This window comes from Halichoerus grypus, chromosome 8 (assembly GCF_964656455.1).
Source record: "Halichoerus grypus chromosome 8, mHalGry1.hap1.1, whole genome shotgun sequence".
NCBI lineage: Eukaryota > Metazoa > Chordata > Mammalia > Carnivora > Phocidae > Halichoerus > Halichoerus grypus.
The window spans coordinates 149,912,250-149,940,111 of NC_135719.1; the positions used below are offsets into that span (position 1 = coordinate 149,912,250).

The window sequence follows — 27,862 nt, forward strand, 5'->3', positions numbered from 1 at the left end:
GGGTGAGAAGGAGCAGCTGGAAGGCTCAGAAGAAAACTAAGCGAGTGACCCTCCCCACTTTAAGTACACAACTGTTTGCCTAGTACCCCATGTGCTTCTCTTAGTACTTGTATGGAATTCCTTTATGTTGTTTTCGCCACGTAAGACCTTTGTGAGGGAACAGATTATCACCGAATCTCCGCCGCCTAGTGCCTGACATACAGTAGGAACCCAGATACTTGTTTGCATGAATGAACTGCCTTAATAGATCCCAATTATTGATTGCTTATGATACACAGGAAATGAGAGTGACCTCCTTATCCACTCCTGCCTTGACTGAATCATGAAATCTGCCTTACTTCTTTGACCATAGCTGATTTCCCTAAGGGTGTGTGTGTGTTTTCAATCCAATGAAAATCAAAATATCCTGGCAACTGTACTGTAAAATGTTTCCAGAATAAGAGCACACTTTACTGTTTATACTTTCACCACCCTGGACTAAGTAAACCACCATCATCTCTTTCCTGGATTATTGCAAAAGTCTTCTATTTTTATTCTCCTAGCTTCCATCCTTGCCCCCCAACAATTTATTCTAGCACCTAGAAGAATACCTGGTATGAGGTAGATGCTCAGTTACTATTTGTTAAATGAGCAAGTTCTTGAGTAAACATTCACTGCTAAGGTTCTTTGAGTAGGTGTGCAGCTTTCTGTGGATAGATTGCCATTAGAATAAAATGCAGACTCTGTCGTGGCTTGCCAGGCCTTCCTCCATCTGGCGTCTGCCTAATCTGCTGTACTCTGGCCACATTGGCATTTTTTCTGTGTCTGGAAGACACTGAACTCATTTCTGCCTTGGGGCTTCTGCATCTACCCCTCTGCCTGGAAAGCCCCCCCCCCCCCCCCCCCCGCAGTCCAGTTTCTTTCCGTGACTGACTGCTCTCCTCATTCTGGGCCCTGTTCCAGTGTCTTACTTCTTGCAGAGGTCTCCTATGGCCTCCACAGCTGCACAAAGTCCTCCCACACCTCCTCTCTCTGCCTCTCTAATCTCTTTCAACATTTTTTTTTCTCCTCTAAAGCCCTTACCATGTGCCCCAAGTCTTACTTGTTTGTGAGGGGTTTTTGACCCCTCTGCCCTCCAGAATGGTTCTGAGATTCTGGCTTACAGAATTGGATGGCTTGGTGGTGGTGTCATTTACTGAGCTGAAGTTTTTAAATAGCTATGCTTTTCATTTGTGTGTGTGTGTGTGTGTGTTGTTTTGATTCTTTGTTTCTTTCTTGATTTTTATTTATCCTTTCAAAAAACAAACCTCTGTGACTTTGCTTGCCTGTGGGCATCCAAAAGGAGGTGTGTCAAGTAGGCACTTGACTATGCATTTGGAGCTCAGAGAGTAGGTCGAGGCTGGAGGGGTGCTAGGGGCCTGACAGAGTGATACGGATCCCCACCCTGTTGTTCCTGATACTGGGCAAGCCATTGAATGTGTCCGAGGCTATTTGTTCATCTGTCAAGGGGGACTAATATTACCTACTTTGAAGGAAAGGACTGAATGAGGGTATATATGCAGTGTTTCGCACAGTGTCTGGCATGTGGAAGAATGACTTTAACATTGTTAAATGGACTGGGCAGGTTGATAATGCTAACTCCTGAGAGCTTATGATGTGTCAGATTGCAGAGTACTTTTATGTGGATTAATGTATTTACACCTATTTCCTAGCTTAAAGCTTTTAGTCACTGCGTCAATACTCTCTCTTTATAAAACATGCCTAAAGCTTTCCTGGTATTCTTCTCCCCCATCTGCACCCCCCCTTATGTTTTTGACCTTCATCTTCTTGCCAACTTTAGGTACTATAAGCAGCCCAAAGTATAGAAGCAGGATCTGTTAATATTTAGGAAGTTATTTGTGTTAAAATTTTTATTTGATTTGTAGATTTTCTAGGAACAACTATAGCTTTAAATTACATGCACCAATGCTCTCACTGGAAATGTGGTTATTAGGTTATTGCCAAAACAAAGTGAGAGATGGAGACTTCGCATACCAAAATGCAGTATATTTCTTCTACTCCCCTTTAAAGTCTGATTGTGGAATTGATTGCGTCATGGATGACTTAAAGCAGCATGGGGTTCATGTTCCTCCTTGACTAGTGGGTCACCTAACCGTCTGCAGCTTCTTCAGTTGCAGGAAGCTTCGGACAGGAGGGTCTTAAGAAAATTCTCCTCTTCCTGTCTGGACAGGGAGCATGGCACCTCTCAGAAGTGTGGTGGGCTTGGTCATTTCTTTTGTGTGGTGGCTGATGGAGATGCCTTGTGGAGAGAATGGAGTGTTTGGGGCCTCTTTCTGGTGTGTATTTCCTAACCCACATGGTGAGGTGGCCAGTTCTAGTGTCGCATTTCATAGACAAACTCCATGTTGTTTAAAACAAATTTTGTTATCACCATTGAGGCAATAATATTAAAACTCTTGTTTCTAATGTATTCACTGGACAATAATCAGTTATGCACTTCTGGGGATACTTAGCTCTCCCACAGTGTCCACTCTAAGACTTTTATAGTGATTAAAGAATCATGGATAGTTAGCTCATGAAAACAATGAAAAGGGAACAGGAGTGAGAGGTGTCTTTATTTTAGATCCACGTAGGGCTGTGTTTCCACTTACCTTGTCTTAAACCCTGGTCAGGTTGACACCATTTATGACACAGGATTAAAGACCAAATTGAGACTCGTTCAGAATGGTGTAGATGTTGGCCAAGAGTCCAGGAAAAAACAAGTCAGAAGGGTTTTTTTTTTTGGAGTGGATATTGAGTTCTAGTCTTCAATATTTTTCCTTTTAGATGGGGAAAAAACAGCAAATCTCTAAATATAAAGTTGTAAACATTAGGTTCCTTGGACTTACTTTTAAGATGATAAAGATCCTAGGACTTTATAAAAAAAAATAAATCCAGTGGTTAGTTTTCTACTTTAATGAAATTATGAAATACTGAATTTTGTATATTGAATATTTGCTATATTTTTAGAGAGGACTGGAGGGGCAGAGGGAGAGAGAGAATCTTAAGCAGGATCCATGCTCAGCAGGGAGCCCAACCTGGGGCTTGATCCCACGACCCTGAGATCATGACCTGAGCCGAAATCCAAGAGTTGGACGCTTAACTGACTGAGCCACCCAGGGGCCCCAGAATATTTGTTATTTTCAATGAACCCAGCCTGTTTCTTTTTAATGATACAATATAGCTCTATATTTTTTACTTTCCCATTGTATTAATTGAGATTAAAAGTGTTGTAATTATTAACAACTTTGAATGTTGAAGTAAAGCACTACTTAGTCTTTAAACTGCACATTATTTTCTCTGTCACTGCCCATCTTCCCCTTCCCCACTGAGAATGACTGAGCTGGAGTCAGTTCTGTGTTATATTGTAAAAGCAAGATTCACATCAATCATTTATTTTATTCTATACATAGCTTCCTTTCGGAATAAAAGTCAAGGTTAATGTCTAATTTTCACACAGAATTTGCCCAGTTCCATACTTGTTCCTGTGAGATGTGTTTGAAGTATAAGAAAATACTTCAAATGTGTTTTTCAAAGTGTTTAGGAATCATTTTAGTTAAAAGTATACAGTTCAATAAAGCATTGCATTTTTAGAGCGGATAAAAAAGGAACACTAAAACATAGGATGCATAGTTAAAAACTACTTAACATTTGACTTTGCAACAGAGAAATCACATTACTTTTTTGTATTCTTAATATTAAGAATTCTGCTTCTAAAGATGGCCATAAAAACTTCTCTGGTTATAAGTAACTTAACTTGATGGGTAATAATATGGTAGGTTCCATATTCTATGCGAGAATGCTGGGAACCTGTTCTTTGTGGTTTTGTCCACGTAACTAGAAATCGTGGGTATTTCGTCTTTATTGGAACCCCTGGAGCTTGTGCCCAGGATCACAGAAGGAACAGGACAGTCTATGTTCCCTGACTCTTCCGGGCCTTCTTGCTGGTTACCTTTGTTAGTACTGTTTAGGAAGTCTTTCAGAACTTGCTTGAAGATGTAGACTATTTCCCACGGCAGTACATCATTTTCTGCTAAAACTTCTCGAAATCTGCAGGGAAACCAGTAATGAACATTCAGTTCAGAAACTTTCTTTTGTCATATCTGTTTATCTCCAGAGTACAGCTTAAATAATGTGATCCTATAGTAGTTGCTCACCTTTTTGAGTAATCTGCTCATTCCTTTAAAATTAAGCTTCTTAGTAAAGAAATTCTGAATATGGTTTAAAAATATTTCCTAGCCAATAAGATGTCAATGGATATTTTTGTCCAGTCTATCCTTGGGGATTCTGGTTGCCGGGTTTTGATACACATGATTAAAGAATTTACATGATAGAATACAATTTCCAGTCTAGACGTATGAGGAACTTAGACTTGACAGTAGCAAAATATCACAAAAGAGAACATAGTATTTTTACCTGCTGAGAATAGTTCCAGTTTGACAAGGTTGAACTTGTGAGCAAAGGACTTCAAGTTGTCTTTGTTCAGTAGCTGGGATGGTCGTGTGGGGATTCTGGTAGTTTCTCAGCCAGTTGTAATCCACACCTGTTTTTTTAACTTTTTGTTCATTTTCGATCTCTTGTATTAATCTCTCTCGCTCCTTCAGATGCCACTTTAATTCCCGAAGCAGAGTCTTTGTCACTACGTCGGAGCCAGGAGAGTGTGTGGGTTTGTAGGAATCATATTTTGGCCATTTCATCCAGCCAAAAAGTGGCATTTTTAGCCTATGGAAATATCCTCACTTATTTATTTGCATAAAATGTGGTTCTGATGAGCAATATCTGTTTCTTTACAATAAATTTGCCAGAAAAGTGCATGAGTTTTTCACTGGTTAGATAAGCAGGTCAGAATAAGATTAGAACATGGATTAAAGCTTTTCAATTTCTAACTAGGTCAGTACCAAAAACCAAGCTTTGAAAATACGTTTATGTAGCTAAGCAGAAATGAAATATACAAAGAGATAATCTCCAGACTGAACATTCTCTGAAAATTAACACTGACACTTGCTATAAAAAGTTCTTAGGAGGCTTTACAATATTAACGTATAAGAAGTGCTATCTATAAACACACTTTTGACTTAGGTTTTGTGCAGAAAAGGTTTAAAGCGTACCTGGTAAGTTGATGGGTCCGATGTGGTGATGTTGCCAAAGAATTTGCTTGAATTAGTGATGAAGCTGTGTTTTACTCAGGCATATGTTGTTCTCCTGGATGTATCCCCTGTTGGAAGGAATGAGCCTCCTTATTTACCCACTGAAACTGTATTTGAAATAAATAAGTTTCTATGTTAGGAATGAGGTTGTGATGTCTTCATTTAGGGAGACTGCTCATTAATTCACCTTGTAAGGAAGCTAGAAGAAATGACAAAAATAACTTACCATTCATTCTTCACAAATTATATAATAGTCTACCTTTTGAACGTAGCTCAGTCTATTTGAAAAAGATGCTGGCTGCAGTGGGCTCTGGTCCTAACTGCACTCAGACTTATCTTTGGTAATGAAACGAGAACAATAGTGTGAGGCGCCGCGGATGTGCTCCCGGCTACGGTGAGGACTGTCGCGTGGTGCGAGGCTCGGCTATGCAGAGCTGTGGGTCACAGTTTAGGGCTGTATTTCTATGCCTGTAGAGCTCTAAAAATAACCACACTGCTTTTATTCTTAAGCTTAACTTTCAGGCCATCTAGAAGCCAGGTCACTGTCCCCTCCAGTGAAAGCAGGAAAAACGGATCAGTCTTGACGATTTGCAAAGTACCCATTTTGAGAAAATTTGTTATGATTGAGCAAAGTAGGCAAAGAATGCTGATATCTGTCATGTGAAATATTTAGCAAAGGTTATTTTTTGTACTCATTCTGTTTCTCTTTTTAAATAGTAGTTAAATTTATATGTTTAAACAAGTTGTAATGCCAGAGGACATAAATGCTTAAGTAGGTAACTCTAAAATATACTTTATAATCTCTTTAAAAACATAGCAGTAGTAGATTAAGGTTAGGAAAAAATAGAGATCTAAGAACATATAAAGTTGAAAACAAAGTCTTATAATTCATTATAGAAGATCTGATATTAGAGTGTTTTCTTTTGGAACTGAAGGTGAGACGCTTATACTTACTGCTTGGGTGAGTACCAGTGATGCGTAATGCTCATTATTGTGCTATTTTTCGTTCAGGTGCTGTGTGTCTTTTGCTCAAGAGTGGACAGGTCTTTTACTCTCTAGTTCTATGTTAAATGACTACATAGTGGCTTTTCCTTTTATAACATTTGTTTCTTCCCTTGCGTTTTCCAGCAAGTGAACCATGAAGAATAGACAGGGTTTACATCAGACCTGTATGTCATGCATGATCAGGAGTGATGTGTGTGGTCAGCCTGGAGCCCCTACTGCTTGTATGTGAGAAAAAGCCCAATGTCAGCATTCATTCTCTTCAATGAGAAGGTTTTCATATTACATTGTGTGGAGTATGAAAAGGAGAGGAGAGGAAAATTTATCATGACACAAGTGTCCTACCAGATTTTCTACCAAAGTCATGATGAATCCTGACACTTCTCCCTTTGAATAACCTCGTTATTGCTTTAATTCTTAAAATTTTTGCCTCTGAGGTAGTTAACAACATCAGACATGTATTGGTTATGGAACATAAACCAAATTCTTCTCAGGGCCCTTTGCAGTCTTGCATTATCCCTTCCTACCTGGCTTTCCCTCTCACTCTCCCCCAGACTGTGTCTTTTGTTTCAGGCAGGCCTGACTGTCCCGATGCTTGTCATGCTCCCTCTGACCCTTCAGAGTGGCTCACACTGACTCTGTCTTTTCAGATGTTTACTCTTTCTCTTTTCCACTTACCCACATCATAATTCTGGTTTCCAGGGCCCTGTTTAAATACCACCCAATGTTTTTCTTCTGTCTGAGGGAAAACATCAGCATATTTTCCTTGGCTCTAGTGTTCCTTTGAACTTATAGAAAGGTTGGTCTGTGTTCTTGTTCTCTCTGCTCCCTGTTTTCTAGTCCTTTCTGATTAGATTCTGCTCTGCCCTCCACTGGAATTGCTGGCTCTTAGTCACTCAGCAGAGTTTGATGACTGTGCTGTGGCCTAATGCTGGCTAGGGACTGGGGTTGCTGCAGTGGACAAGACAGACCTAGTCTCTTCCCTTGTGGAGAGCATCTTCCAGTGGGAAGACAGGTAGGAGCACGAGTTGTCCAGTAAGCTGATCACAGATCACAGATGGGGGGCGGTTGTTTAATCGACTGGAGGCCTCCCCCAGTTCCATGTGGAAGTCAGGGAAGGCCTTTCTGGGGAGGGGGTGTCCTTTGAGTGGAGATTTGAAGATAAGTGAGCTACTACACAGAGCTCCTCGAAGACCATCTCCCACCCCCAGGACACTTAGTTGGCATCTGTCTTGCCATCGTGACTACTGCTCAAGTCCAACCCTCACAGAGCTTTTTCTTACCAATCAGCTTACATTCAGCACACCTTCCTCTAATGGGTTAATTGTGTAATCCTGTGTTTCTAGTGCTCAGGGTATGCTACTAGTATTATTATCAATTGTATTTTTTTTCTGTCCTAGATCCTGAGATTGTTTGATTGAAATAGAGCCCAAATATTCCAGTCATGTTCCTACTACCATGTAGATGGAGAATGTAAATATTTGTAGATCAGGGTAAGAAGGTACCTTTGTGGGGGCACCTGGATGGCTCTGCCTTCAGCTCAGGTCATGATCTCAGGGTCCTGGGATCGAGCCCCGCGTCGGGCTCCCTGCTCGGCAGGAAGCCTGCTTCTCCCTCTCCCACTCCCCCTGCTTGTGTTCCCTCTCTAGCTGTGTCTCTCTCTGTCAAATAAATAAAGTCTTAAAAAAAAAGTACATTTGTGTTAATCCTTCCTGTTTATTAGGCTATGATCAGATTAACTTGGATTTTATTAAACATTTTAGTAAGTTGAATAAATGAATTGTTTCTAATGAATTATAACCTTAAGATATTTTGTGTGGAAGACATAAAACTTAAACTATGAAACTGGTCAGTTTCTTTTTTGGTCATTGTCATTGCCTTCTCATGTGGTGTCCAGGAGCATTTTTTAGCAATGAGGGAAGACTTATCACTGTAAGGAGACTGATAGCCTTCTGTTTTTAATTCCTTTGCTACTGGATTTAAAGTTCTGGATTATTGGTTCTTCTTCCTTTCGGCTGGTGAAGATGCAGTTAAGGGGCACCTGGTTTCGGCTCAGGTCGTGATCTCAGGGTAGAGAATGGAGCCTGGCATCAGGCTGCATGCTCAGCAGGGAGTCAGCTTATCCCTCTCCCTCTGCCCCTCCCCACCAATAAATAAATAAATAAATAAATCTTTTTTTAAAAAAAGATGCAGTTAATATTTGAGGAGAAACTAAAACTGTTAAATTTCTTTTCCCAGTGTTATTTTTTCTTTAAAATATTTTAATTAAAATACACTGATTCAGGGCGCCTGGGTGGCTCAGTCGTTAAGCGTCTGCCTTCGGCTCAGGTCATGATCCCAGGGTCCTGGGATTCAGCTCCGGAATCGGGCTTCCTGCTCTGTGGGGAGCCTGCTTCTCCCTCTCCCACTCCCCCTGCTTGTGTTCCCTCTCTCGCTGTGTCTCTCTCTGTCAAATGAATGAATAAAATCTTAAAAAAAAATACACTGATGCATGTGCTTTTTAAAGGTAAAAATCACGTTTATGTTGGGTTGTGCATATGTTCTTGATTTACAGGAATTCTTAACGTACTCCAGTGCCATGCGCTGCAGATGTTTTCTCCTGAGTGACTATTGCTCTTGCCCTTTCTAGAGACATTGTTCATCAGCTTAAATGACAGTTTAGTTTGTTGATACTGTCCTTTTTGACTTTTCCTTTTCGTGCTCCTGTTTATGAAGGCCTTCTCTACTCCAAAGGTCTTGAATGTTGGAGAACATTAGCTTTTGGCTTAAAAACATAAGTGCCTGGGTTTTGAATCAGTTTGGAATTGATTTGAGATTGGTGTGAGGTGTAGGGTTTCTAAATTGGTAGCCAGTATCTAAGTGGTCATTGCTCCATTCTGGAGATTTTCCTCGTTCTTCATATTGCTGAGTAGTTGTGTGTATCCTGGGCATTCTGATATTATGGGGCTCTGGGGCTTGTTTAAATCCTCTGGGGAATGCAGCTGAGCAGCTGTGTTCAGGCAGCAAGTTCCTGCCAGCCTTCTGTGGGGTTCAAGGTCTCTGGGTTTTCTTTTCTTTATTTTTTTTTTAAGATTTTATTTATTTATTTGACAGAGAGACACAGCAAGAGAGGGAACACAGCAGGGGGAGTGGGAGAGGGAGAAGCAGGCTCTCCGCTGAGCAGGGAGCCAGATACGGGGCTCGATCCCAGGAGTCTGGGATCATAACCTGAGCCGAAGGCAGCCGCTTAGCCATCTGAGCCCCCCAGGCGCCCAAGGTCTTGGTGGGTTTTCAGAGCCATCGCCGTGCTGTCTGGGTCTGTCTTGCATGGTGCCACCTGCTGGCTGTTCTGTAGTTAAGCCCTCAGTCTTCAGTCCGTGGTGAGCTGTTGGGGGTCTGTGCATGCTCTGCAGCCTTGGGGTGAACCCAGTAGCTTATGGGCGGCCTTGGGGGGTGGGTCTGGATTTCCCAGGTACTCTCCTGTCCCTGAGGCAGCTCCCCTTTTTGGTCCTTTATTGCTCTGCTCCACCCTGTGCTTCCTGCCAGTACATCTGCCTGCATTCACATCTGGGGTCAAGCAGTGGGAGGACCCAGGAGGAAAGTAGGCAGTGAGGGTCTACCCTACCCTCTGGGAGATGGTGTTTCCCCTCCTTAGAGTTTGAGGCTCTTGCTGATCCCTGAAACATGAGAGAAAGGAGAAAAGAGAAAAACTGGGGACTGCCCTCACTTTGAGCATTTGGGGTCCCCTTTCTTGCTCCACGGGGCACAAGGGCACTTCTGGGGTGCTCTGTCTATGCCAGGACCTGTGTGTGCATTTGGCACTGCAGTGAGTTCAGCTCAGGGGATGGCGGAGTTAGACAGTGGCCGGCGCGCCCCTGGTTTGCCTGCTGGTGCTCTGAATTCTGGTCTTCCTCCCCTGTCTGCCCGTTACTGTGCTTTCAGAGACTCCAGTAACAGCCCATGTGTTCCATCCTGGCCTGGTAGCTTCATTTTGTGGGGCACAGGGTACAGTGTGCGTGTTTGGTCCTCCCAACGACGGGAACCAGGGAATCGTTCTTGACTCTTGTTTTTTCATACCCAGATCTAGTACACCAGCATATTCCCGTGGCTCCCCCTTACCTGTTGCTCCTCTAGTCCAAGCCACCTTGTCTCTGGCCTTGGCTGTTGTGCTAGTATGGTTAGGTGGTCTCCCTGCTTCTGCTGTGTCTGCCCCTGTCACCTCACCCTGCTTCAGCTGCTCCCAGCCAGCCTGTTACCATAGGAGTTCGATATTGCTATTTCTCTGTCCCCGCTTAAAACTCATCTCAGAGCAAAAGCCAAAATCTTTGTAATGAGCGCCTGCCAGCAGCCTGCCCCCTGCCCTCCCTGAGAGCCATTCCACTTCCCTGTCCCTCTAGGCTCCCCCTACTTCTTCTGGCTCCTTCTGTCTCCTCACTCTTGCTGGCACACTTGCCTCAGGCTCTGGCTTTCGGGGTTCTCCGTCAGGAGATCTTTCCCCTCATAGGGCTGCACGGCCCCTCTCTTACTTTGTTTTGATCTTTGCTTTAATGTCACCTTATCATCAATTAACACTGCAGCCACCCTCACTCCATCTCCTCTCCTGGCTGTGTTTTTCTCTGTGGACTTAGAATCTCTAACATACTCTTGTTTTCCTTTATTTTTCTTTTCTCAACCAGAGTGGAAGCTCCATGAGCAAAGTCTGCCGGCTGCTTTTGGTGGGGGGAGGGGCAGCAGGAGAGGGAGAGAGGATCTTAAGCAGGCTCCATGCCCAGTGTGGAGCCCCGTGTGGGGCTCAGTCCACGACCCTGAGATCATACCTGAGCTGAAATCAAGAGTCAGGTGCTTAACGGACTGAGCCACCCAGGCGTCCCTGGCAGCTGCTTTATCCCAAGTGTTCAGGACAGTGCCTGGCGTGGAGTCAGCCCTTCATTATTAATTTGCTGAGTGGATTAAGGAGCGTTCGGGTAAATGGTAACCAAAAGAATGCTGCTGTTAACTATGAATATCAGGCAAAAGTAAAGATTTAATGCAAATAGCATTTTATTAAAGTAAATCTCCTGTTTCAGGAATTGGTATTACACAGTCTTCTCTCTGACAGCAGGGCAATTAAATATTGATAATGCAAACATTATAATAGTATATTTTGCATATCACATTGCAGTTACCTTTTTTTTAACTTAACATCTTGGACGTTTTTACCTACTAATATGAATAATAGCTATGGCAGTCCTTAAAAAGATGCATACTAAGTAGGAGTGTGTCGTCGTTGAGCTTAGGCCTCCGTTGGACATTGGTTTTCAGGTCTTAACTATTACAGACACTGTAAAGAGGTTCCTCCCTTTCATAATGTTTGGACCCTTCTTCCCTGGAGTCCTTTATACCTTTGCCTTTTAAATTTCCCTCGGTATCCCTGATGAGCATGTATCTTCTGTCTCCTCCACTTGAGTGACTGTCGCATGAGGGCAGGACGTTGTTTGTTCAGTGCTGTATCTCTGGTGTGGGGGCGGTGCCTCGCGTGTGCCGGACGGTCGGTACCGTTTGCTGAGTAAGTGAGCGCTTCCGCGCACAGCTGGGCCGGTGGTGCGTCCTTCTCTACGTCTGAGATGCTGCTCTGTGGACGACGCTGCGGGGGAAGTGTGGCCCGGGTACCGGCAGATTGCCCTTCAGGATCACTAACGGTCTTCCCCATTTACCACTCCGCTGTGATCGGAGAACATTCATTCTTCCACTCTGATGGAGGAAACAACGGTTTCTCACTGTTTGAATTTGCACTAAGTGGCGAGTAGATGTGGAGTGGAGCATATTTTCATTTGCGTTTTCTTCTATGATTTAGTGCAAAAGTAACTATTCAAGAATTCCTCTGGCACATGGGGTTTCTTGGCTTTTCGGAAACAGTATACTAACATTGAATATTCTTTGCAGGCCACTTAGCCGAAAGAGCTCAGAAGTGGAGTATATTAACAAATACAGACAGCTTGAAGCACAAGAATTTGATATGTATGGCAGTGATCAGTCAACCAGTGGGCCAGGTAAATGGGTATCTTTAAATATTGAAAAATATGCTGCATTAGTTATTCACAAATAAAACATTACACTCTTTAAAGTCTTTAAGAAATGTAATATTTTGGTCAAGAAAGAATACATATTGCTAGTTAATTCAGGATTTTTTTTTTTGAGGGGGTGAGTGTATATTGGGTTGTAAATCAGTCATTTTTTTTCTCTTTTAAATATAGTTTCAAAATAGTCTGTTTTTTGGAAAGACTAATAATGGTCTTTTACCTTACTATTAATTAGAACTCCCTAAAATTTAAAAAAAAATATTGGTTAAAGATTTTATTATTTTTTACACCCAACGTGAGGCTTGAACTCACAACCCCAAGATCAAGAGTCACATACTCCACTGTTTGAACCAGCCAGGCACCCCTCTAGAACTACCTAAAATTTTTATTTGAAAATGATGACAGTTTTTTTATTTTTAATTTTTATTTATTTATTTATTTATTTATTTTTAAAAGATTTTATTTATTTACTTGACAGAGAGAGAGCGAGAGAGGGAACACAAGCAAGGGGAGTGGGAGAGGGAGACGCAGGCTTCCCACAGAGCAGGGAGCCCGATGCGGGGCTCGATCCCAGGACCTTGGGATCATGATCTGAGCCGAAGGCAGACGCTTAACGACTGAGCCACCCAGGCACCCCCAAAAAATGATTGCAGTTTTTTTAAACAACAAACATATTAAAACGAAATTTTAAATAATGCTTAAATGTATAAAGTAAAAGTTTCTTCTTAACACCTCCTACCTTCCCTCCACCCCCTGCCTGCCTTGGGTATAGCTGTTGAGTGTTTGGATTAAGCTACTTACTTTCTGTGAGTATGCAGTTTCTTTTTCTCAGCTAATTATCTTATTAGCATCAGTCCCTATTTGTGTGACAGAAGTTAGCTTTTGATTTGTTGCTTTATCACAGACTTTCTGTTAATTCAACTAAGACGTTCAGTCTCCTATCCTTCTACCCTGTTTACATACTTCCTCACACTTAAGGGCATAAGTTGGGGTTAGAGTAATTTCCTTTTCTTTTTTAGCCTTTTTAAAAGTTGCAAAATACAGTCCATATGAAATAGTCCATTAATCTGGATTCTTCTTGGGATTTGTTTGGGCTTCTTGACAGTACAGAATATCAGTATCTTTCGCCAGTTCTGGAAAAATTCTGAGCCATTATCTGTGCCCCAGTGTCTCATTTAGTTTTGTTTTCTCATTGTTTGGTCACTGTACTGTATTCAGGTTAATTTCTCATTGCTTATGTTTCACCTTAAAGCAAAAGCGTGTTGAGTTCTTTGCCTTCATCTCTGCATTGTTGCCTTACTGTAAGCTTACTTACTATGGGGTTCCCTCACTAGATGCCCTTTGTATATTTCCTCTACTGTCCTTAATTGCCCTCAGGAGGAATATTTGTCTGACGAGTCTCGTATACTATCACCAGAAGTGATAGTTCAAAATGTGTGTGCTCCTTGATCCAGTTTTTACTCATGTTAAGAAAAGTACAGAGTTGCATGTGTAAGAACATTGATGGCTTCGTTGCTTGTCTGTGGGGAGCCTTGGAGGTCTCTTCAATGTCAGCGGACAGAGGACATGTAGTGGAGTACAGCACGGCTTCTATAGAAGCATGAAAGAGCCATATGTCTTCTTGTGCAAAGATATCCATCATCTCATCTTTCCATTTGGGGACGCGTATTAGTTTTCAGATGACTGTGCTGTGATCCTTCTGGTTATACCCGTATGTCCTGACCCTGGGGCAGACCATATGGGACGGCCATTGTCTGCAGGTAGACAGGAATGCCTGCCATTGGAAGTGTCTGCTCTAGTAACTTTTGACTTGGATTAATATTTGGAACTGCTCTTTGCTTTCTTTGTGCCTGGCATCTTTATAGTTTGGAGCTTTTCACCAGGAAGTCACATAAATTACAGTTTTGACTCTATTCAGAGGATTCATTCAGTGACCAGTGTTGGTCAGGGTGTACGCCAGAGCCTGTGTGGGGCCATGGGAGTATGGTAAGTAGTAAGACCCGGCCCCTCCTCGCACAGAGATTACCATTCAATCATGTAGTTACACAAGTAAATGCTTTTGGAGATAAATGCTCTGAAAGACAGCTCTGTGGGGGCCTGAGGCAAGGGTTTCTGACTTGAGCTGAGGTATCAAGAAAGTAACAGTTGAGCTTGGAGCTGAAGGATGATAGAAGTTTCCTGGGTGGTGTGGGGATCAGCGTGGAGGGAATGTTTACAGAAGGTCTGTGACGGGGAGGCACCAGGCCTTAAACAGGCATTGTTGCTGGGGAATTGAGAGTGGAGGTGGGCAGGCCTGGGCACGGTCAGTTGTAGGCTGGATAATAGCCCTCCAAGACTTGGTCCACATCCAGACGCCCTGAACCTGTGGCTGTGGTACCTTCCAGGGTAAAAGGAACCTGGCAGCTGGGATTAAGTTAAAGAGCTTGGATGGGGTGATTGTCCAGGGGGCCCAGTGTCATCACAGGGTTCTTCCACAAGAAAGGTAGGAGAATCAGAGTCAGTAGGATGAGATATGATAGTGGAAGCCTTAGTTTGGAGTGATGGCAGAAAGGGCCCCACAAACCAAGGAATGCAGGCGGCTTCAAGAAGCTGAAAAGGTATGGGAAGAGCTTCTTTCCGGAACCATCCATGCAGCACCTTGAGCTTAGCTCAGTGAGATGGATTTTGGACTTCTGACTTCCGTCACTGTGAGAGAGTGTGTATTGTTTTGAGCCACTTAGTTTATTGCAGGAGCATTAGAGAACTAGCGCGGCTATACTGGATGGGGCTGGATGAGAGAGGCATGACCGGGGGCAGAGGCTGTGGGCCATAGCTAGGAATTTTGGTCTTGATACTCAGAGTAGCGGGAAGCCATAAAGGTTCTAGGTTAATCCTGGGATGAGTGTGAAGGGAGGAGGGGGATGTTGTATGATTAGAACTGTGTTTTGGGAAGACCACCCTGGTCCTATTGGAGGGGGTCCCAGCGGACCCAAGGAGAGTTAGGAGGGGTGGTCCTGTCCAGGGGAGACTCAGTGGTGATGACCGGCTGACAACAGCAGGGGGAGGGGGCAGGCATGGGATGGACTGCACAGGGTGTGGTAATGGGTTGGATCTGGGGCGAGGGAGGGGATGGCCGTGGGAGGCAGGAAGGTGCTGCTCCACGCTTTGACATGCCTCTGGAGCACTGGGGAAGAGAGCTGAGGTTAACACGTGTAGCTGTTCCTGTGTCTGGGTTGGTCTATATTAAAGCCAGGAGATCACACGCATACCTCCAGTCCCAGTCTCACACCACAGGTTATATCCAGTTATAAAATACTTTGTCTCAAAATACTTTTGATTTTGGCATGATACAGGTACTACTTCATCTAAGTAAGTGGTTTAAAAAATTATTTCTAGGGGAGCCCTCTTACACTGTTGGTGGGAATGCAAGCTGGTGCAGCCACTCTGGAAAACAGTGTGGAGGTTCCTCAAAAAGTTGAAAATAGAGCTTCCGTACGACCCAGCAATTGCACTACTGGGTATTTACCCCAAAGATACAAATGTAGTGAAAGAAGGGGCACCTGCACCCCAGTGTTCATAGCAATGTCCACAGTAGCCAAACTATGGAAAGACCCCAGATGTCCATCGACATCTGAATGGATAAAAAAAGCTGTGGTTCATATATACAATGGAGTATTCCTCAGCCATCAGAAAGAATGAATACTTACCATTACATCGATATGGATGGAACTGGAGGGTAACATGCTGAGCAAAATAAGTCAATCGGAGAAAGACAATTATCATATGGTTTCACTCATATGTGGAATATAAGAAACAGCACAGAGGATCATAGGGGAAGGGAGGGAAAACTGAATGGGAAGTCATCAGAGAGGGAGACAAACCATGAGAGACTCCTTTTTTAAAATAATTTTTTATTTTAAAATAGCTGTATTAAGGTATAATCAACATATAATAAACTGCACATACAAAAGAGTACAATTTGATAAGTTTTGACATCTATACATTGATGAAACTGTCAACACAATCAAGATAATGAGCATGGTCATCACCCTGAAAGTGTTTTCATGTTCTTTTTAACCTATCCCTCCTGCCTCTTCCCACCCCTCACCCCACAACACACTCCTAGTCATGTCTCAAGGTAACCTGATCTGTTCCTATAGATTGTGTTTTCTAGAAATTTATATAATCATACAGTATGGATTCTCCATGAGAGACTCCTAACTCTAGGAAACAAACAGGGTTGTTGGAGGGGAGGGAGGAGGGGGGATGGGGTAAGTGGATGATGGGCATTAAGGAGGGCACATAATGTAATGAGCACTGGGTATTATATGCAACTGATGAATCACTGAACTCTACCTTGGAAACTAATGCACTATATGTTAATTAATTGAATTTAAATTAAAAAATTATTTCTAAATATAAATCCTGAATGCACACTCAGTGAGTTTCTGTAAATTGCATTAGACTAGTTTTATATGTTAAAAGTAAATCATTTTTAAAAAATTGAGATCTAACAGCATTTCTGAATTGATTGATCCTGGTCCCAAATTGTGGGCTCCTGCAGTGTTTCTGTTGCTTTCCTTTTTTTTTTTTTTTTTTTTTTAAGATTTTGTTATTTATTTGACAGAGCGAGAAAGCACAAGCAAGCTGAGTGGCAGGCAGAGGGAGAAGCAGACTCCCCTGCTGAGTAGGGAGCCCGACACGGGACTCCATCCCAGGACCCTGGGATCATGACCTGAGCCAAAGGCAGCTGCTTAACTGACTGAGCCACCCAGGTGCCCCTCTGTTGCTTTCCTGCAACGGTTTTGAGTTTGTCCTGGGATGGTGTCTTCAGCTTGTGATTAAATGCTACTGCCCTTTTTGTGTGGTAATATTTTTAGTTGTTGTTTCCATCTTACTCACAGCTTTTCTTTTGGTTTTAAGAGAATGGCCTGTGTGGAATATATAATAACTGCGAAGGGAAACACGTTAAGTTTAATTTTATATTCAGAATGCCATTCCGTACTTGAAAAAGTGATATGTAATGGTTAAGTCAGTAATGTAGTAATTAAACTTATTTTATGTAATGTACGGTGTCTAAATTTTAAGTAAAGAAATGTTGGGCACCTGGGTGGCTCAGTCGGTTAAGCAACTGCCTTTGGCTCAGGTCATGATTTTGGAGTCCCTGGATCGAGTCCCGCATTGGGCTCCCTGCTCAGTGGGGAGTCTCCTTCTCCCTTTGACCCTCTACTCTCTCATGCTCACTCTCTCTCTCTGAAATAAATAAAATAAAATAAAATAAAATGTTATATATTCCAGTTCAAATCTATTATATACTGTTTGGAACCCCTAATTGCTGAATTCTTTGGTTAGATTTTTATATATGCTTGATGAGAATATGGTGGGGTGACTTAATGAAGAGAAACTAGCAGTTTTTATGGTTTCCAGTTTTTTCCAGTTCATGTAAAATATTGTAATATTAGGATAAAAAGATAAAAGGAAAATAAAAATAGTGAATTTTGAGCTTGACGTATTTCTCATGGCGCTCTTGGATTATACTTTGCCTTACGTAGTTTGCTGATTTTCCATAAATTACCCATTTTCTTTTCTTTGAGAACTTACCCAGTGATGCTTTTCCTGGTCACCTCCCTTTGATTTTGTTGCTGATGCACAGATGAAAGAGCCACGTGGCCATGGACATTTCCCTGTTTGGTTTCCTGTCCCTCTCTGGCGGTGGACTCGGAGGCAGGACTTGATTTGTGCTGGGTGTGCTTCAGCCAGTGACCTAGAAACGTCCAACTGTGTTTGTGTTCTGTGGAGGAAGGGCTAGGGTTTAGACAATAGAGTTAAGACTTTCAGTATTTTTTTCTGTAAGATTTCTGTCTTTAAGTAGCAACCTTCAAAATGCATGTAATCAAGGAATGTAAGTCACATCAGTGTTGTCAAAGTAATGGCTCTGTTAGCAGCACAGTGAACTGCGTCTTAAAGTCTCTTAGCAAACAACATAGCAGCTGCCTTTTTGTAATTCTGAGAGTCTTTGCCACCTTGGCGCCTCTCTGTAGAGCTCCTCCTGCCTTTCTCATTCCCACTCTGTCCACACTGCTTGTTCTTCTTGCAGTGGTGTTCCAGTTCAGGAGCCCTCTGCTGCTGTGTGCATCCCTCTCCTGTATTACTGATTGATAAACCTGCCAGCATCGAGCATGGGGACGTGTTTATTTTTCCCCTATTTTTGTAAATATCTGAGTTCTTACCTTTGTGGGTTGGCCTGGATACCCAGCCACCCTTCAGAGTTCGAAATAATTTAATGAACTGTTGGAACCATTTTTAAATCAGGAACTGTCCATGCATTGAATTTTGCTCCAACTCAATGTTTGGCAGGTAATGTGGTTAATTCTAAGGACTCCTTAGTTGAGAGAGCCTTCTGGAGGGGTGAGACCAGGGGTAGGTGTACCACTTGGGAAAACAGGGTGACATTGGTGATGGAGTTCTTCAAAAGCTGAGCAGATTGATGGGAGGAAAGCAAGACAGGAGAATGGAAGAAGAATACATGTTTTTGAGAGTCCCAGAGCCAGTTGTGCACTGACGAGAGTGTCAGAGAGCTGAGGGCAGGATTTGGAAAATCCTCCTGTGGCTGTGGCCCCTGGTGCCCTAGGAAGAGTGCTGTTGTCCACAAAAAAGCTACCTTGGTTCTGAGAGATTATAACAGGTCTTGCTCCTCTGTTTTTAAAATTTGGAATAAGTACTACACACCTTGATTCAAATATAGGAGAATAGCTATATTTTAATTATTATTAGACTAGTTATGAAACTGAGAATATGTGTATCAGGTGGGAAGGGACTATGGCAGAACATAGGAGGAGGAGATGATGGGGCAGAGAAATGAAGGGCTGGGAGGAAGAGGGCGGGCGTTGGGGGAGATACTGAGGAAGGGGAATGAGCTCTAAATTTGGAAGAGGTGGGAGCGTTTAAAGAGTATTTTTTTGGAAGTAAAAACTTATTTCCCAATAAAAGTTTGTGTCCTGGGGCACCTGGGTGGCTCAGTCGGCTAAGCGTCTGCCTTCAGCTCAGGTCATGATCCCAGGCTCCTGGGATCGAGTCCCGCATCGGGCTCCCTGCTCAGTGGGAAGCCTGCTTCTCCCTCTCCCACTCCCCCTGCTTGTGTTCCCTCTCTTGCTGTCTCTCTGTCAAGTAAATAAATAAAATCTTAAAAAAAAAAGTTTGTGTCCTGTAAATTTTGATGACTTGTCAATCCATCAAGTGATGATTTTTGAGGTCCAGAATTTCTAGCATTGCTGGAGAGGGGGGGTATATTTACAGGAGGATGATAATGGTCAGAGCGCTGCATCATGCTTCTTTATCAGAGTCAAGTTGCTCCTTTTCAGGATACCTGTAGTTCGTCAGTGGTATTTGGTGTCTATGAATTTATTTTAGTAGTAAGAAACTAACAACAGGGAGCCTGGGTGGCTCAGTCATTAAGCATCTGCCTTCGGCTCAGGTCATGATCCCAGGATCCTGGGATCAAGCCCCGCTTCGGGTTCCCTGCTTGGCCGGAAGCCTGCTTCTCCCTCTCCCACTCCCCCCTGCTTGTGTTCCTGCTCTTGCTATCTCTCTGTCAAATAAATAAAATCTTTAATTAAAAAAAAAACAAATTGGTGCATTCTAAATTTGAAATAAAAGTTTGTTCTTTAGGCTAACCATTTTAGTACTGTTAACCTTAAAAAATAAAACTGCCAGTTATTTTACCAGCAAAAGATGGATTTATCTGGGAATAACAGAATTTCAATCCACGACAAGCAAGGTAGAGAAAAACCTGAGAACAAAGCAGAGGAGGCTCTTTTTTGGGGGGCAGGGAGTGGGGCTGTTGTAAACGGAAAGTCCACTGGAGTAAACTGAGAGCTCAAAGTATAGAGGTTTCTCATTGGCTGGGCTGGACCATCTGTCATTGGCTGAGCCGGGACTGTCTCCCATTGGCTGGGCCGTGACTGTCTCCCATTGGCTCGGCTGTTGCCAGGGGAGGAGGAAACCTTCCTTCGTCCTGCTGGGAAGGTAACATAGTATCCATGGGCAAGGGGCGTGTCTTCCTGTTGGGTCCGCTGTGGTCAGTGAGTGGGGGGCGGCAGCGCTGCTCCTGCCGGCCTCATGAGGCCATTCTAAATGAGGTGTTCTTTACTAATTTTCATGGTACCATTTTCAGGTGATAGGTACTGTGCTTTGCAGGTCTTTCATCTTAGGAGGTGGTGCTAAGCCTACCACGTTGATGGCTGTGATCAGGTGTAAGTCTGCTCAGCTTGTATAAATGATTAATAGTGGGTACTGAGGGAATTTACTGGTTACCCTGCTTACACTGTTAGCCCGTAGAATGTACTTTTGCATTTGTGTGCGTGTACATGTATATGCCGTATATATAGATTAGATGTAACTATATATAGATTAGACGTAATGTTGGGTTGTTTACCTTCTCCTTTTTCAGATACTTAATTGTATTTGTTTGTTTTGTCTGAATACAGGTGCAAGGCCATCTTCGGCTAAATTAAGCAATGTGACATGCATCCCAGAGACAAATTATAAATATCCTGATTTGCCTATAAATCGATGTAAGGAAGAGGTAAAATTATTTTTGTCATAATATAATTCTGCTGTTTGAATAAATGTCTGAGGCCCAACTTTTTGGTTTATAGTGTGAAAGTGATGAGGTGCCAGGCAAGCATAAATGGCTTGTGCCAGACTCTGGGGCGGCCAGAGCAGCATGTGCCCGGGCCTCATAATAACCGTGTCGATGGTCTTCCTTTTGGCCGTACTTTCATTTGTTCAGCCTTCCCTCCTCTGAGATAGCTGTAGGGAAACATCTCTGCAGTCCCCAGGAGAGCTGCTTCTTGGAAAAAAAAAACTCACTGCCAAGTCTTTTTGTAAAGTAATAATGTACCCTGGCCACAGTTCTCTCTAACATTCTACTGGCCTATTAATTGATTTGATCAGTCATTGATATATCATTTTATTAAACAGTGCTGGGCCAGATATTGCAGCAGGCTGATCACGCTTTTAATTAGTTAACACGTTTTTAAACCAGGTCAGAAATGAGCATGTTGAAACATTTAACATACTAGTGGAAGGATCAGTTACAGATAAAACTAAACCATAAATGTTCCAAATTTAAGGTTTGTTTTAGTGAGCCATAAACTTTTGTGGAGTATATATTCTTTATTAATTTTTAGAGGCCTAAACTCATAATTTGTATTTCCCGACCATAGCAATTGCCAGAGAGATAAGAGCTTAGATAAATTTAGGGTGGAGTCAAGGAGTGGTGGGTAGGAATTAGATTGGAGTTTTAAAAATGCTCCATACAGTCTGTAAGTGATACAGTGGAAATTAATTGTTTGAAAACGCATCTGCAGAATTTCAAATGAAATTTTAAAACCAGGGCGTGGGTGGCTCAGTTGGTTAAGTGTCTGCCTTTGGCTCAGGTCCTGGGATAGAGTCCTGAATTGGGCTGCTGGCTCGGCGGGGAGTATGCGTCTGCCTCTGCCCCTCCCCTCAGCTTGTGCTCGCGCTTGTGCGCGCTCGCTCTCTCGCAAGAATCAATAAAATCTTAAAAAAAAAAAAAAAAAATTTAAACCACCTGAGGGTAATAACAGCAGTACTTTCATGTTTCTCAGAATTATATAAGATTCATTACAAAATTTTAAAGTAATAGGTCTTTAGACTTATCAAGAACTATAGAAATCCTTGAGTGTTTTCATTTTTTTTAAAAGATTTTATTTATTTGAGAGAGAGAGCATGAACACAAGCCGGGGGGAGGCAGAGGGAGAGGGAGAAGCAGGCTCCCCACTGAGCAGGGAGCCCGATGCGGGGCTCGATCCCAGGACCCCGGGATCATGACCTGAGACGAAGGCAGACGCTCAACCAACTGAGCCACCCAGATGCCCCAGGTGTTCTACGTTTTTGGATGGAGATGTGGAGGCCTGGAGTGCTGGGGCTGCGCTGGCTTGGCTTTCTGTGGCTGTTAGCAGTTCCTGTGCTCAGCGGTTGGATTGCTTTTCAGAGTAGCAGCCATTTGTAGCCTTCTTTCTCTCTATTATGATATTTAGATGGTTAGGTAATAATTTAACTTTTAAAGATGAAAGGAAGATAAATCCTGAACATCCTCCTAAGCTAAAGTTTTTGGCTTATAGGTAATACTCTATGTCATCGTTAATTTTGTGGCAATTTCAAAAGAATTTTTTTTTAATTCTAGGTTATTTCTCTGATAGAAAGTAATTCTGTGGTGATTATACATGGTGCCACGGGTAGTGGTAAAAGTACTCAGCTCCCGCAGTATATCCTAGATCGTTACATCCAGCGCTCTACCTACTGCAACATTGTCGTCACCCAGCCCCGGAAGATAGGGGCCAGCAGTATTGCCAGATGGATCAGTAAAGAGCGAGCCTGGACGTTGGGTGGGCTGGTGGGCTATCAGGTGAGATGGAGAGCAAGACGTCTCCCTCCTTGTGAATTCTTTATTCCATATACGTTGATGATAAGATGTGGTTATTTTCTTCTGGAAATGGAAATGAAACCAGTTGCTTACAGAGCAGAACTGTGGTGTAATTTAAAAAAAAATAGTGAAACTGAATTTCTTAGCCAATTTCTTTTAAAGATTTTATCTATTCATTCCAAAGAGAGCGAGGGAGCCCGCGCACGAGTAGGGGGAAGTGCAGAGGGAGGGGGACAAGCAGACTCTGTGCTGAGCGTGAAGCCGGGTATGTGGCTTGATTTCAGGACCCTGAAGATCACGACTCAAGCCAAAATCAAGAGTTGGACTCTCAACCACCTGAGCCACCCCGGTGCCCCTGAAAATAGTGAAACTGAATTTCTTGGTAATAACTTCAGTTTCTCAGTTGAACAGGAAAGAAGTGAGAATTCTCAGACTCATGGGTTTTGTAATTTTTCTTTGTATATAGACGTCTTTGTACACTGTTGTCTTAACGTAAAAATGATACAGATGAGACATGACTAGATAAGCCATAGTTCCCCCCCGCCGAAAAAGAGAAGAAGAAAATCAACTTGACAACAGTTTTTGTTTTTGTTTATTTTTAAGTAGGCTCCACACCCAGCGTGGAGCCCAACGTGGGGCTTGAACTCATTACCCTGAAATCAAGACCTGAGCTGGGATTAAGAGTCAGATGCTCAACCAGCTGAGCCACCCAGGCACTCCAAGAACAATAGTTTTAATTTAAGTTCTGTATTTTTTATTCCCTTTCTTACTTATCTCCAATAATAAATGGACATAGCCTTTTTTGGTAGTCAAATGCAAACCATTTAAACCTGAAAGTTTTCTCCTTTCTCTTTTCCTTCCCTACTTTTAGGTAGGGTTAGAGAAAATAGCAACAGAAGACACCAAGTTAATTTATATGACAACAGGGGTCTTGCTTCAGAAAATTGTTAGTGCTAAGAGTTTGATGGAATTCACCCATGTCTTCATTGATGAAGTAAGTACTTCTTTTACATAGGTCTGCTCTGATATTCATGTTCTGATTTTAGAAGAGAACCCTGCAAATTACTGTAAATGTTCCCTCCTTGTAAAGTGTCAAAAAGTACTGTGGGTCTATATCTGCCTTATTCTGTTCATGAATGTTGATTCTCTGTTTTGCTCTTAGTTCTAAAATGCAGGCTTGGAGGTTGGGGACAATGACCACATTCCTTGTTTAGGGTAGGGTTGACAGACTACAGCTCTCAGGCCAAATTTGGCACCTGTCTCTGTAAATAAAGTTTTATTTGAACACGGATCTGCTTGCTTGTTTATGGGTGTGGCTGCATTGCTGCGGAAGAGAATTGTGGCTGCATCAGCCGCCATGTTCTGCAAAGCTGGACATTCTCACTGTCTGCCTTTTGCAGGGACAGTCTGCCGACCTCTGGTTTAGAGTGTTAGCCCCATCAGATATTGGTATGTAGGTATTTTGTGTGCATCACAGATACTTTGTGTCTACTATAACAAGAATAATAGTGTCTTTTAACAAAATCAATAAATATAAGATACTGATACAGTCTCCTTTCGGAAAAAAAACTCAAGAGTCTGTCTTTGTGCCAGTCTTATCTTTCTGGATTTTGCTCAGGATGGAATATTTAATTGATTTTGTTTATATTTTAAACGAGTTTTTTGAGGTGGGATGATGTTGTATTCAATTTTCCCAGGAGTTTTGGAAATGCCTCCACCCCACATTCTTGAGTTTTAAACCCCAGTATTTATGCCTTAAGAAGCTTCAGCAAAGAGAGAGATTTGTGGAAGGTTGGAAATGGAGCTGAAGACAGAGGCTGAAATGAAGCCATCTGGGTGGCTGTGGAGGGTCAGGTCTCTGTACTGTCTTGAAGTGTGTGTGATCATTAATAACACACATACTTCAGGTAGAGCTGAGTGGGTGCATTTGCTAGCTTGTGTACAGTTAAATGTGGTTTTATAATTTTTATTTTTATTAAAGATTTTATTTATTTGAGAGAAGGTAGAGAGCATGTGCATGCACGAGTGTGGGGAAGGGGCAGAAGGAGAGGGAGAAGCAGACTCCCCGCTGAGCAGGGAGGTAGTGCGCGGCTGGATCCCAGGACCTCAGGATTGTGACCTGAACCGAAGGCAGGTGCTTAACCGACTGAGCCACCCAGGTGCCCCTAAACATGGTTTTAAATTACTAGGGGGTGTTTGGGAGAGTAGAAAGTAGGAAAACTATCTCTTGTTCTTTGCAAAATAGTGTAACGTGCAGTATGGTTCAGGATTTTTCTTTTTTTTTTTTTTAAACTTATGCTAATTTAACTTTATTAGTGATGCCAAAACCCTCATTTACATTTTTCATAAAATTATGCAGCAGTTCTCTTCGCTTTAGGGATAAAGCTAATAAACAAATACATAAATTAGTATATTTTAATTAAACATTATCCCATGAAGTAATATTGTACACCACTGTCTAATACAAGAACAACTTTCTTACTTAAAATCAGTACAATATTAAAATATTAAAACTCATTAAAAATTAATTAAAAATATTTTACAAATGTTCAAGTACTCTTGAGTTCTGTATTTTTAAAGGTTTTATGTTGTTGTTGTACATATGATATAATTCCTAAGCTCCTAGGAAAATGGTGCAAGAAACTAAGGTTACTTTGCAGAAATGCCCTGATTAATGTTTGTTTTATTATGTTAATCACCATGGTTCGCGATTTTTCTTTATGATTTTTGGCATTTTTGAGTGTCTTTGGATTAGATAGGGAGGAAATGCAGGTTTCATGGGCAGTGTACTCAAAGGTGGCATTGCCAAGTTCACAGTAGTTATCGCTTATTGAGCCTTAAGTGGAGGGCTCCACACAGCAAATGGTGTTGCGGGGTGCGCCCTGGGCAGTTTACTCTGGAGCCCTGCCGCTGGCATCCTTGTGTATTTTCTGGGCATCCACTGCCTTTCTGTCTAGGTGGGCTTCTTGTGCACACATCCCTGAGTGATGAGGACACCCCGTCCACCTGTGTTACTGACTTCAGTCCTTCCTGGAGCTGTGCCGTCATAGCTCCTGTTGGCTGCTCTCAGCAAGAGCTTGCTCTGCAGGGCACCGGTCGCTAGCAGAGACCTGTCTTGTCACTCTGTTAACAACAGCTTCTGGCTCTACTGTATCCCCAGCTCCTAGTAGGCATGCCGATAAGTATTTGCTTCAGCAGAGGTTGGATTGGATTATACTTGAAATTGTAGGTTTATAAACTATTGTTCCAATTGTGTGGGATGATTGAATTTCAAAGCAAATCTAAGAGCAAAGATTGAAGATGGCCACGCAGTTGAAAATGGGATGCTAATGTTTTTAACTTCTCAGCTCTTGAAAAATAATAAACTAGTTTCAGGTAAGCCGTTCATTCAAGAAGCTTTTTTCCGGTATCTGCCTCATCAGGTGCCGAGGTTATAAAGACAGGTAAATCGTGGTTTCTCCTTTCAGCCAGTCTCCTGGGGAGACAGATACCTGCTGAGGTATGTGTGTTTATGTGCTATGGAGAAGGCCAGTGGCAGGGAGAGGGCTGTGGGCATCCTGGGGAGAGTGGGGTCCTCAGAGCGGAAGAGGAGGCAGGGTGGCTTCGAGAGCCCAGGGAGAAGCTGGGTCGTTAGCGTCAGAGTGTGGAGGTCGAGCTGGAAGCTGAGGAGATGTCACTTTGGGGCTCTTCACTAATGAGAGTATTTTTCCTTCTCAAGGAAGAGACAGAATGTTTATGTTGAGGGGGTGTTCTGGAGTCTGATGATAGAATGACATAAGAATTCGATTTATAATGGTGTTTCTAGGATTTCCAGCCATGGACATGAACATTAAATACTTTCCAGCTGCTGTTTTTTTGTTTTTGTTTTCTTTTCTCTGTCCTCCCTTCCCTGTCTACCCTTTGGTGGGGAGTGAGGAAGGGGTAGGACCTGGAACAGACATGGCTGTGGAATAAATGATTGGGCCTTTTACTCCGAGGGGAAGGGAGCTCCCTCTTTCAGACTCCATAGCTAATCTCTCCACTTTGGCAGCAAAATGTCCCAGAATAGAATCTTCCTGTGCCCTTATGCAATGAGGTATCCTGGCTATGTGACCAAGTAGAGGGTTCTTGTGAAAAAACAGCCCCACATGACCCAACCCTTTGCTGTTGGCTGGTTCTGGGGCCGGCAGAGTAGGGGGAGGCTGAGGGAGCTGTGGGACCTTGGGTGGGCTCTGCTTGAAGGGCTCCCACCTGAGGAGGGGGGAAGTAGCTGCTCTCCCTGAGTGGTAGAACTTGGAGTGAACCATCCAGGGGTGACCCCCTTGACACCATTTCCCCAGTGCTCCTGCAGCTCGCGCTGGTGTCCTCAGCTCCTGACCTGGGTCTGCTTTCCCTGCTTTTGACTGATCTAACTGTTCAGAGACCACCCTAGCCCGCCCTTGGGAACACAGCTCTGCACATCATGGATGGGGTACGCTGCTGTCCAGCCACAGCTTTCACCCTGTACTTACTTGCTGAAATAAGCGTAACGTGAGACTGAGGCAGAGGTGTGTGGCTGGCCAGGGATAGCATGGGGAGGCTGGTCCAGTTGTTCTCTGTGTTGAGGGTGGCTGGGGGTGATTTTGGTTGTTATAGTGATCCGGGGACGTGATTGGCATTGAAGAGGCAGGCCCAAGGATGCTAAACATTACTCTGCCCAAATGCCAGTAGGGCCCCAAAGAGAAGCACGGGGGTGGGGGGTGTGGACAGTGACACGCCTCTTCTGTGCCCTCTCGTTTGCGGGCCAGTGTTCCTGGCTTTCTCTTACCTGGGAGTGATATCAGTCCCAAGGGAGTGCCTTTAGCAGAGAGAGCAGATTTGTCCCCAGTCTCCTGGGTGCACCATTAAAACCACTTCCCTCTGTTTGTTGGGCAGTCATGTGTGTGTTGCTTGATTGTGGGGTGCCCCGCTTTTTTATTTTGTAGGTACATGAGCGAACTGAAGAAATGGATTTCCTGCTGTTGGTGGTCCGCAAACTTTTAAGAACAAATTCACGTTTTGTGAAGGTAAATTTGATTTCATGAGTAACAGAAATATTTAGGGTTAAGGCTTATTATTTAGTTTTATTTCTCTTTATTTTTACAGAAACAGTTGAAAGCAGTGACTCTTAAAAAATTTGTCGCGCGTACTTCTCCACATTTTGCTAGGAAGCTAGCTCAGGGGCATTTTCTTAGGATCAGAGTATGGAATACTTTTTGGTTATTATGTTG

At 42.9% G+C, this 27,862-nt stretch overlaps 2 protein-coding genes across 2 annotated transcripts in view; one reads left to right on the top strand and one right to left on the bottom strand.

Annotated features, from left to right (window-relative positions):
- Positions 1-3,770: 3,770 nt before the first annotated feature.
- Positions 3,771-4,733, bottom strand: RD3L (RD3 like). The gene is made up of 2 exons (XM_036101691.2): positions 4,435-4,733; positions 3,771-4,068 (listed from the first exon to the last, which is right to left on the bottom strand). The coding sequence occupies exons 1-2, from the start codon at positions 4,731-4,733 to the stop codon at positions 3,771-3,773; spliced, it is 597 nt and encodes a 198-aa protein (XP_035957584.1).
- Positions 4,734-20,708: 15,975 nt separating this feature from the next.
- Positions 20,709-27,862, top strand: part of TDRD9 (tudor domain containing 9) — an 88,817-nt gene continuing 81,663 nt past the window's right edge. Inside the window, exons 1-4 of the mRNA XM_078054283.1 lie at positions 20,709-20,768; positions 22,395-22,616; positions 23,506-23,628; positions 27,578-27,658. Of these exons, the coding sequence (XP_077910409.1) occupies positions 23,551-23,628; positions 27,578-27,658 (159 nt within the window). The 5' untranslated portion in view covers positions 20,709-20,768; positions 22,395-22,616; positions 23,506-23,550. The remainder of the gene's footprint in view (positions 20,769-22,394; positions 22,617-23,505; positions 23,629-27,577; positions 27,659-27,862) is intronic.

Bases quoted from the DNA above. Each gene is read 5' to 3' on its own strand.
- RD3L (XM_036101691.2), bottom strand. From the start codon at position 4,733: ATGCCACTTTTTGGCTGGATGAAATGGCCAAAATATGATTCCTACAAA. The intron at 4,069-4,434 runs GTAAAAATACTA...GTTTCCCTGCAG, and splicing joins ACTGGAACTATTCTCAGCAG to ATTTCGAGAAGTTTTAGCAG.